Source organism: Carlito syrichta, unplaced genomic scaffold (assembly GCF_000164805.1).
Source record: "Carlito syrichta isolate Samal-C Ts95f unplaced genomic scaffold, Tarsius_syrichta-2.0.1 Scaffold314028, whole genome shotgun sequence".
Lineage (NCBI taxonomy): Eukaryota > Metazoa > Chordata > Mammalia > Primates > Tarsiidae > Carlito > Carlito syrichta.
In genome coordinates this window covers 841,655-853,034 of record NW_007258124.1, presented here as the reverse complement: position 1 = coordinate 853,034, position 11,380 = coordinate 841,655, and the positions used below count along the sequence as shown (strand labels likewise).

The 11,380-nt window shown below is 40.8% G+C and overlaps 1 protein-coding gene across 2 annotated transcripts in view; it reads right to left on the bottom strand.

Moving 5' to 3' along the window:
- INTS2 (integrator complex subunit 2) overlaps nt 1-11,380 on the bottom strand; it is a 70,891-nt gene that overhangs the window by 43,293 nt on the left and 16,218 nt on the right. For both annotated transcript variants that reach the window (XM_021718948.1, XM_008070846.2), the window contains exons 8-11: nt 10,056-10,282; nt 7,656-7,781; nt 843-914; nt 637-751 (exon numbers count right to left, since the gene is read on the bottom strand). In XM_021718948.1, coding sequence (XP_021574623.1) covers nt 637-751; nt 843-914; nt 7,656-7,781; nt 10,056-10,282 — 540 coding nt within the window. The remainder of the gene's footprint in view (nt 1-636; nt 752-842; nt 915-7,655; nt 7,782-10,055; nt 10,283-11,380) is intronic.

Below are 11,380 nucleotides of genomic sequence, written 5' to 3'. Positions count from 1 at the left end.
AGCCGGAATTACAGGCATGAGCTACCACGCCCGGCTAATTTTTTGATTTATTGTAGAGATGAGGTCTCACCAAGTTGCCCAGGTAGGTCTCAAACCCATGGGCTCAGGCAATTCACTCACCTCAGCCTCCCAAAGTGTGGGACTACAGGCTGAGCCACCGAGCCCAGCTATGCCACTTTCAAGAAAGAACAGATACCAGAATGTTAACAGTAATATAGTAGATGTCTCTGAATGGTGGAATATAAGATAATTTTCCCTTTCTGAGCTTTCCAAGTTTTCTGCATTGAATATCTATTATTCTTGTAAATGAATGTCTTCAAAGCATATTTTCTTTTTTTTTTTGAGCTGCAGTCTCGCTCTGTCACCCAGACTGGAGTGCAGTGGCTGCTCCCGGCCACCACAGCCTCGACCTGCTGGGCTCCGGCAATCCTTCTGCCTCAGCCTTCCAAGTAGCTGGAACTACAGGCGCGCGCTACCACGCCCGGCTAAAAAAATGCATATTTTCTAAGCACTCCTGATAAAACTGAAAACTATGACACAACTAAAATTACTGAAATGAAAAAAATCTATTTACTTTACACTATAACAATATATCCAGCTTAGAAATACCTTCTTTTAGAAAGAAGTTAAAATTACCTTCATCCCCAAAGTGGAACAGACCAAGTCAATGATAGCACTAAGCTGATTGCTGTGAAAATACATAGCCACCAATAATAACATCTCCCCAAAAGAAGCAGAGACACCTGAAGTACTGTTGAAACAAAAAATGTGTATACATGAATTTCCAAAGAGAGAATAAGAGAAGCTTTCTCAACTAACTAAAACAAATTAAGCCATTTTACCTCTCAAAATAGGCTTCTTCTTTTATCATCCAACTCAGCCACACCACCATTAGCTGCTCCTGTTCAGGTGTACTATAAAAAACATACCAGAAAGTCACGGTTTAAAGTGTAAACACCAGCATATGAACGAGAAATTATTTTTGGTAGAAATTATTTTTCCAGGCCGGGCTCAGTGGCTCAGCCTGTAATCCCGCGCCTTTGGGAGGCTGAGGTGAGTGGACTGCCTAAGCCCATGGGTTCAAGACCCGCCTGGGCAGCGAGACCTCATCTCTACAATAAATCAAAAAATCAGCCGGGCGTGGTAGCGCATGCCTGTAATTCCAGCTACTTGGAAGGCTGAGGCAGAAGGATCACCGGAGCCCAGCAGGTCGAGGCTGCGGTGGCTGGAAGGGGCCATTGCACTCCAGTCTGGGCGACAGAGTGAGACTCCAACTCAAAAAAAAAAAAAAAAAGAAATTATTTTTCCTTCCTTATTTTGAAATAGCAAATCAAATGTCTGGCTTGCTGAACTGGGCCATTAACTGCCATTGAGATATGGAGTAATTACAGAGCTCAGAGCAAAAGACATGAATAAACACTTTTCAAAAGAAGATATACAGGCAGCCAAAAGACACATGAAAAACTGCTCAGCCTCGCTCATCATCAGAGAAATCCAAATCAAAACCACATTGAGATACCACCTAACCCCAGTAACAATGGCCATCATTAATAAAACAAACAACAACAGATGCTGGCGAGGTTGTGGAGAAAAAGAAACGCTTCTATACTGCTGGTGGGAATGCAAACTAGTACAACCTCTTTGAAAGACAGTGTGGCGATTTCTGAAAGAACTCGAAATTGACCTTCCATATGACCTAGCAATTCCCCTATTGGGAATATACCTGGAGGAACTCAAATCATTCTACAAAAAAGATACCTACACACACGTTTGTTGCAGCTCTATTCACAATAGCAAAAAACATGGAACCAACCATATTGCCCATCGAAGCTGAACTGGATAAAAAAAATTTGGTACATATACACAATGGAATATTATGCAGCCATAAAGAAGGACAAACATATGGACTTCGCAGCAACTTGGATGGATTTAAAGTTGATCATACTCAGTCATCTATCACAGAAACCAAGAACAGAGTACCATGTGTTCTCACCCCTAAGCAGACCTTAAACACTTATAATACTATAAGAAAGGGATTGGCAGTAGTGGGAAACTGTCAGGGGAAGGAGGGTAGAATTGGCAGTTGAGGGAAACTGCTAGGGGAGGGAAGGGCATACCTCATTAACAAGGGTACCTGCATAATCAACGTGTGTATACCTAACCCTGAATTGAACCCCACATCTTTATAATAAAAAAAAAAAAAAGAATGAGGAGGACCTTTATAATTTTCTTCATAAACCTGAACAATCAAACCCAAGTCTTAGTTACTGCACCTACAGGTTGGAGAGAGTAAACTTTCTCACATTCCTCAGAAAAGCAAGGCTCTTTTAGCATTAGAATATTAAAAGAGCTGGATGCGGTGGCTCAATGCCTATAATCCTAGCACTTTGGGAGGCAGAGGCAAGAGGATGCCTGCGTCCAGGGGTTTGAGACCAGCCTGGGCAACTTGGTGAGACCTTGTCTCTACAATAAATCAAAAATTAGTTGGGTATGGCGGCACGCACCTGTGGTTCCAGCTACTTGGAAGGCTGAGGAGGAAGGATCGCCTGAGCCCAGCAGGTCAAGGCTGTGGAGGGCCATGAGCATGCATGGGTTGACAGAGTAAGACTCCAACTCAAAAAAAAAAGAGATCATACTCAGTGATCTATCACAGAAACAAAGAATAGAGTACCATATGTTCTCAATCATAAATAGATGTTGAACAAATCATAATACTATAAGAAAGTAGTAGGAAACTGCCAGGCGAGGGCAGGGGCAGGATTGGCAGTAGTGGGAAACTGTGAGGGAGGGAGGGCACATCTCATCAACAAGGTTACCTGCATAATGAACATTTGTATACCTAACCCTGAATTGTACCCCACATCTTTCAAATAAAAAATAAAATAAGCCAGTCTCGGTGGCTCAGCCTGTAATCCCGCGCCTTTGGGAGGCTGAGGTGAATGGATTGCCTGAGCCTGAGGGTTCAAGATCCACCTGGGCAGCGAGACCTCATCTCTACAATAAATTAAAAAAAAAAAAATCAGCCGGGCGTGGTAGCACATGCCTGTAATTCCGGCTACTTGGAAGGCTGAGGCGGAAGGATCGCCAGAGCCCAGCAGGCCGAGGCTGTGGTGGCCAGGAGCAGCCACTGCACTCCAGTCTGGGTGACAGAGTGAGACTCCAACTCAAAAAATAAAATAAAATAATGTTAAAAGAACTATACAACAGCTGATATTTATTTCATATTTCATATAGACAAAACTCTAGTGCTAAAACATCAATATCAAAAACTCACAAACTTAGTACTAGAAAACAAGTGGCCAGTCACAGTGGCTCACACCTGTAATCTCAACACTCTGGGAGGCCAAGGCAGAAAAACTGTTTGAGTCCAGGGGTTCAAGACCAGCCTACATAACTTAGGAAGACATCATTGCTACAAGAAATCAAAATATTAGCTGGGAGTGGTGGCGCACACCTGTAGTCCCAACTATTCGAAAGGCTAAGGTGGGAGGATCGCCTGAGCCCAGGAGTTTGAGGTTGCAGTGAGCTGAGGCCATGCCACTGTACTCAAGCCTGGGCAATAGAGTGAGACCCCAACTAAGGAAAAAAAATAAAGTAACAAGTTAGTCCATCTTTTAACTGAAAAATAAAATTGAATTTATGTAAACCTTTTGAGTAGAATTCAAAACTACAGAGAAATCAAAAAATTAGCCGGGCATGGTAGCGCACCTATAGTTCCGGATACTTGGAAGGCTGAGGCAGAAGGATCGCCTGAGCCCAGCAGGTCGACACTGGGGTAGCCATGAATATGCCACTGCACTCCAGTCTGGGCGACAGAGTGAGACTCCGATTCAAAAAAAAAGTACTTCAGGTAAAGAGAAAAGAAAAGAAAGTAACTTCATCTCATATACTGATTTCACAATTTCCTGAAACCCCACTAAAAGTACATTAAAGGGATTTTCTTAAAAAGGCCTAAAAGAGGCCGGGCTCGGTGGTTCAGCCTGTAATCCCAGCGTTTTGGGAGGCCGAGGTGAGCGGATTGACTGAGCCCGCGGGTTTGAGACCCGCCTGGGCAACTTGGCGAGACCTCATCTCTACAATAAATCAAAAAATTAGCCGGGCGTGGTACCGCGCGCCTGTAGTTACAGCTACTCGGAAGGCTGAGGCGGAAGGATCGCCAGAGCCCAGCAGGTCGAGGCTGCGGTGGCCGGGAGCGGCCACTGCACTCCAGTCTGAGCGACAGAGTGAGACTCCAACTCAAAAAAAAAAAAAAAAGGCATAAAAGCAAAATACTAAAAGCTAGAGAACATATAGACAAGTGGTAACTGACTTAGCAGATCTGAGGAAGCAGGACACTAAATTAGCAGAAGGAAAAACCAACCCATTTATACCACAGAATTCTCAAAGGGCTCAGGAACTAATAGCTTCAGGCAGTTCTGAGTATAAGAGTGAAGACAGAGACTAAAATTAAAAGGCTGACAGTTTTATAAGTAGTAGACCTCCAAATCACCTCCTCCATTCTATACAACTGTACGAATACCCCTGAGAGAAGATGAATAGAGACTTTTTCTCTGGAGATGGTAAAACAGTGTTCCTGAATTAAGGGACAACCAGGTATACCTGGAACACCAGTCTGAAAGTAGGAGAATTAAGTGGATGATTATGATTATAATGCAGAATGACCTCTGCCAAAGCTTAACCCTCACGTTTTAATGTTGTTCATGGGTTTTGAGACAAGTCTTTACTCTCCAGATCAGATAATATTCTTTAGAACTCTGATCAGGCCAACAACAGTTTCCCAAAGACCCATCTATACATTGAGAGGTTCAAATATGCCTTTCAGCTTCCTACTCTTAAATATGAACAGACAATCAAAAAATATTAAACACCTGAGAAAAGATTCTAATTTAAAAAACAGAGACTAAAAAAAGCAACATAGAAAAAAGAAGTGATACAAATAAAATTCCTTCAAAATCATTATAACATTATAATTTTTTTTTTAGAGACATGGTATCACTCTGTCAAGCAGGCTGGAGTGCAGTGGCATGATCATAACTCACTCCTGGGCTCAAGTGATGTTCATAGAACTCCTGGGCTCAAGTGATGTTCTCATCTCCGTCTCCCAAGTAGCTGGGACTACAGGCATGTGACAATACACTCAGTTTTTAAAAATTTTTTGTAGAGATGGGTCTCACTATGTTGTCCTATGTTGTGTCATATTCCTGGCCTCAACCAGTCCTCCCATCTTGGCCTCCCAAAGTGCTGGGATTGTAGGTGTGAGTCACCATGCTCAGTCTGCATTATGATTATCAAAGAAAGTATACTACTATGAAGCAACAGATGTCATGAAGCAGAAACTCAGAGAACAAAAAAGAGCTCTTAGTAATTAAACACTAGGCCAGGCACAGTGGATCACGCCTATAATCCCAGCATTTTGGGAGGCTGAAGTGAGAGGACTGCCTCAGCTCATGGGTTCGAGACCAGCCTGGGCAACTTGGTGAGACCTCATCTCTACAATAAATCAAAAAATTAGCTGAATGTGGTGGTGCATGCCTGTAGTTCCAGCTACTTGGAAGGCTAAGGCAGAAGGATCGCCTGAGCCCAGCAGGTCGAGGATGCAGTGGCTGTGAGCATGTCACTGCCCTCCAGCCTAGGCAATGGAGTGAGACTCCAACTCAAAAAAAAAAAGAAATTAAACACTAAGTAGGATTCAAAGATAAAGTCAAGGAGAAATCCTATAGGGTAGAATGCATAGTTTATTTCTGGAATGATGAAAATGTTCCAAAATGACATTGTGGTGATGGTTGTATAACTCTGTATGTATACTCAAAAGCCACTGACTTGTACATTTTAAATGGGTCAATATTACAATATGTAAATTCTATCTCAATAATGCTATTTTTTTTAAAATGTAGAACAAGACCAAAGGCAAGGAAAAGAGGAAAGGGTAAGAACTATGAAATGATAATTTCAAAAAGTCCAATTCCAAGTAAAAGGCAGTTGTAGAGAATACCCAAAGGGAAGACATAACCACCAAATTAATTCAGGAAAATGTCCCAGAACTGAAGGACATGAGTTTCCAGGTTAAATACCTAGAACAACAGACAAAAACAGACACAGACTAAAGCATATCATCCAGAAATTTCAAAACCTAGAGACAAAAAGCTAATCCTACATATTTCCACAATAAAAAAGAATGGGCCACACAAAGGACCAGGAATCAGAACGTTAGACTTCTCAACAATAACACTAGAAATTAGAAAACAATGGAGAAACGCCTTCAAAATTCTCAAAGGAAATTATTTCCAACTTAGAATGCTACATCCCATCAATCAAATGTCAGATATTTTCAGGAATAACCAGTCTCAGAAAAAAACGTACCTCATGCACACCTGTTCTAAAGAAGCAAAATGAGGGAGCCAATGAAAAAAGATGACATGAGACACAGGAAACAGGAGTTCCAACAAAGGAGAAGTAAAGCAAATCCCCAAAATGATAGTGAAGAACAATCCCAGGAAGAGAGCTGTGCACCACCAGGTATAGCCAGTAACCACTCCAGACCAAAAGGCTGCAGGAGAAATTTCCTCAAGATAAAAGTGACAGACTGTCTAATGAGTCAGAACATCTTGAGAGAAGAGTTAGACTGGCAGGGAGTTTGAAGTTGCACTAATGGCATACAGAATACCAAGAAAATTAAAACCAAAAAACAAGAACAAAATTACTAATGCAAAAAAAAAAAAAATGGACAAGGAAAAAAGTAATTGTCTACCACATGGTTGAGTTTCCAGCAGTGTCTACATAATCATAACAATATAAACAACTATTTATTAATCTAATCAAAATTATTATAACTGTACTAGGAAAATGGAAAGATAAGATTATGTAAATATGTTTAGAACAAAGAAGAAAAGGAGAACTAATTTCTCATCTTTCATAGTGGAAACTCAATAAATAGTGCCTAAAAACAAAAATCAAGACATAGCAAACACAAATGTACTATTAAAGATATAGTAGTAAAACCCAAATGAATTATCTAAAAGAACTGAAAGACGCAGCCTCTAGGAAATGGGAAATAGGAAGGAGGGAAGTAAAGACTGCTATTATCCTTAACAAATCTGGAAGAACTATTTTGACTCCTTTAAACAATATTTTTTAAATTTTACAACCATCCATACCTAGGCCAAATTTTGTAGTAAGCTCTTAATCTAATGCTATACATATATATTTTTTTTTCTGCATAGAAGTCTCGCTCTGTCACCCAGGCTGGAGTGTAGTGGCATACTCATAGCCACCGTAACCTTGGCCCTCTGATCCTTCTGCTTCAGCCTTCCAAATGCCTGGAACTACAGGCATGCATCACCACGCCCAGCTAATTTTTTGATTTATTATAGAGATGAGGTGTCACCAAATTACCCAGGCAGGTCTCAAACCCCTGGACTCCACCTCCCAAAGTGCTGGGATTACAGGCGTGAGCCATTGCACTTGGCCTTAAACATGGACTTTTTTAAATAAATGTTTTTATTTTAAAGATGTGGGATACAATTCAGGGTTAGGTATACAAATGTTCATTATGCAGGTACCCTTGTTGATGAGGTATGCCCCCCTCTATACATGCGTTTTAATGAGTAAATAAAATCAGACCTTGAGAATGCTGAGCAAGTTATATAATTAGGTACCTGACGAGTGTGGAAAATGCCAGTAGCATACAAAAGGAGAGTGAAACAAAGCGAACCCCAGCTGGGGTAGCAGGAGGACGGCTTGTCATCAACTGCAATAATTGTTCAGCTTCTTCTTCAGTTGGCCTACAAAGGAATACATTATTAGGATTTACTTTTTTTAGTTGGAGGAAGGAGAAAGAAAATTTCTTATCATACTAGATACAAATTCTAAACTTTATAATGAAACTTCACTATTTAAAAACTCTTCAACATCTTAAATTGCCAAAAGCAAAACTGTTGAGAGATTGCAACTAGCATTTCTGCTAAGACACAAATACAGGCAGTCCTCACTTTGCCCCATAGTGTAAGATCACAGAAATAGCCATGGAAGCTGAAACCACGCAATGCAATCGTACTAATCCATGGTGAAAATTGTTATTGTACTGTAACCTTTAAAATTATTGTCAAAACATTAAAACTCTGCTGGTTATAGTGCATAGGGAAATATTTTGTAAAGCAGTAAAATGAATAGTTCTAAAGCACACTGTAACTGAAAACATTAGAAACACTGGAATTAAAGTGTTTTACTTCTTTGTAAAACCGTTACCAAAAGTAGTTTGAACAGCTCTTGCCTTCTTCTTTTCACTGTATTAACTTATAACACGAAGTGAGCATTTTTTCTATGCCTTGGTGAACTGTCATACTCTCCTCTAACTTTGGATCAGTTACCAACAACTTATCCTTTGCACTTTCAGTCATAAAATATCTGAGGGTTCTTTTAATGTGAAGATTTCTGCCAATATCATATGCTCTGGGACATCTTCAGCCTTTTGTCACAATCACTTTTCTCATTCATGTCAAAAAGTTCACTTTCACTAGGTTCCTCTGACTGGCTCCTCTAGAGCCTCTCAATGGCAGCAGTGTCAACATTCTCATAGTCAGCTATTTCTTCAATCTATATTTGGTTCAAATGTCATTTTCAGAGTTAATGCTTTTTGCTTCTTTGCTACACTTTCATATTTATTAGCCAATTTCCTCTTTTGATTATCCGTGTTTGTCAAACGTTATATGAGTTAATTACTGAGAGAAAAAAAAAGCAATACAGGTTGAATATTCCTAATCCAAAAATCCAAAATCTGAACTGCTCCAAAATATGAAACTTTTTGAGCACCACAATGATGCTCAAAGGAAATGCTCATTAAAGTATTATGGAATTCAGATTTCCGGATTAGGCATGCTCAACCAATAATTAAAAAGTAAATATTCCAAAATCCAAAAAATTCAAAATCTGCAATACTTCTGGTCCCAAGCATTTCTTATAAGAGATATCCAACCTTTACAACTGTCTACTTTGCTGTATGTGCATGAATCGAATAACAGATATGCAGTGACCAGTCACAGACTTTAAAAGTGATGTCACTGGTCACTGAATACAACATGCATCTGTGATCTACATAGTGATATGTGACCTGAAGAGCTCACAACAAAGTTTGTACTTTATACAATTATTTGGCTAATTATTTGGTATAGTGGCAACTAAAATTTCAACTACATTGGGAAACCAGTGCTAGGTTACTAAACCACGGTATCTAAAATTTATGCCTATCAGAAACATGCAAAGTGAAGACTGTATGTATAAGTTAGGAATAATATTCAAAATTATTTTGTACAGTGACTAAATAAGAAACATTGTGCTTAATATGCACATCACATCAACTGTAAACAATTTATGATCTCAGCTGTAAAAGGAAACAGTTACTTCAACTAGCTGAATGGGCCAGGTAAAGAAAGGATCATTCATAGATCATTCACTATAGTTTTGTCAAGCTGTTAGTGAAATCATAGGTTTCTTTACACTATGACTAAAAACTGGTAAACTGCTCTGACCTCTCCCATATCTTCATAATTCTATTTATAATCAGAACAAAATAGATGAATATATCCCTGCTAGGAATGCTTGACCTTAGGATTTCATTCTTTTTTTTTTTTTTCAGTTGGAGTCTCTCTGTCGCCCAGACTAGAGTGCAGTGGCATGCACCTGGCCACCACAGCCTCGACCTGCTGGGCTCCAGTGATCCTTCTGCCTCAGCCCTCCAAGTAGCTGGAACTACAGGCACATGCTACCATGCCCGGCTGATTTTTTGAATTATTGTAGAGATGAGGTCTCGCCAAGTTGCCCAGGCGGTTTTCAAACCCGCGGGCTCAGGCAATCCACTCACCTTAGCCTCCCAAGGCGCAGGATTACAGGCTGAGCCACCGAGCCCGGCTGAGGATTTCATTCTTACTATAGGTCAGCCCACTCCCTGAGCCTGATAGCAAACTCAAATCCTCTGATTAAAAGGCCCTTGGCTCATTTTCTTGGGATTAGAAACAAGAAAGTAAAATGACAAAAAGGTAACATATCAAAATATTGAATACTTGAGTCCAGCGATGCCCATCAAAGCACAGTACAGACGTAAGAGTGCACTGGCTTTCACAACATGCTCTTCTTTCAGCCCTGAATACACAGACACATTGGGCTCCATGTCCACATCAGCTTCTTCCACGATGCGGGTACTTCTTACTGTAGGAAGAATGCCCATCAACTCCAGAAGAAGCTGCCTTCTCATTTGCCACAGGACAGAACTGCTGGTCTCTCTTTTTCTCTGCAAGAAATACGGATCAGAAGAGGAAGATAGCATGCACCATTTACTACATACAAGGGGAGCTCAAACAGAGCTTTGCATAACACTGACTTTTGATGAGGTAATCATGACTACAGTATCTCATTTTAACCAACCAAGCAAACTCGAAATTCACTGGTTAGAAGAATACTCATCCTAATTTTGGACTGTTTGCAGAGAAAATAATTAATTAATAACAATTTGAATTGTAGAATATTATTTAATTAGTAATTTTAAGTATATAAAGACTAACAGATTGATATGCAGTAAAAAAGAAAGTGCTCAGATTTTGGAGACAGAAGATCCTGGGTTTAAACCCCAGCTCTAATATTAGATGATTATATACTTTTAGGCATTTTTTTTTTGAATCGGAGTATCCCTCTGTCACCCAGGCTGGAGTGCAGTGGCATGCTCATGGCCACCACAGCCTTGCCCTGCTAGGCTCAATGATCCTTCCACCTCAGCTTTCCAAGTAGCTAGAACTACAGGCACACGCCACCACAACTGGCTAATTTTTTTATTTATTGTAGAGATGAGGTCTCACCAAGTTGCCCAGGCTGGTCTTGAACCCATGGGCTTAAGCAATCCTCTCACCCTGGCCTCCCAAAGTGCTGAGATTATAGGTATGAGTCACCGCGCCCAGCCTACTTTTAGGTATTTTACAAGTGAACCTCTTGCTTCAGCTTCCCAAGAAGCTGGAGTGACAGGAACACATGCCACAGCACACAATAACCTCCACGACCCCTAATTTCCTTAATGACAAGGAAATAAATATTTTATTAATAATATTTATCAGCCGGGTTCGGTGGCTCAGCCTGTAATCCCACGCTTTGGGAGGCTGAGGTGGGTGGATTGCCTGAGCTGGCGGGTTCGAGACCCACCTGGGCAACTTGGTGAGACCTCGCCTCTACAATAAATCAAAAAATCAGCCGGGTATGATAGCGCATGCCTGTAATTCCGGCTACTCGGAAGGCTGAGGCAGAAGGATCGCTGGAGCCCAGCGGGTCAAGGTTGCGGTGGCCTGGAGCGGCCACTGCACTCCAGTCTGGGCGACAGAGTGAGACTCCAACTCAAAATAAA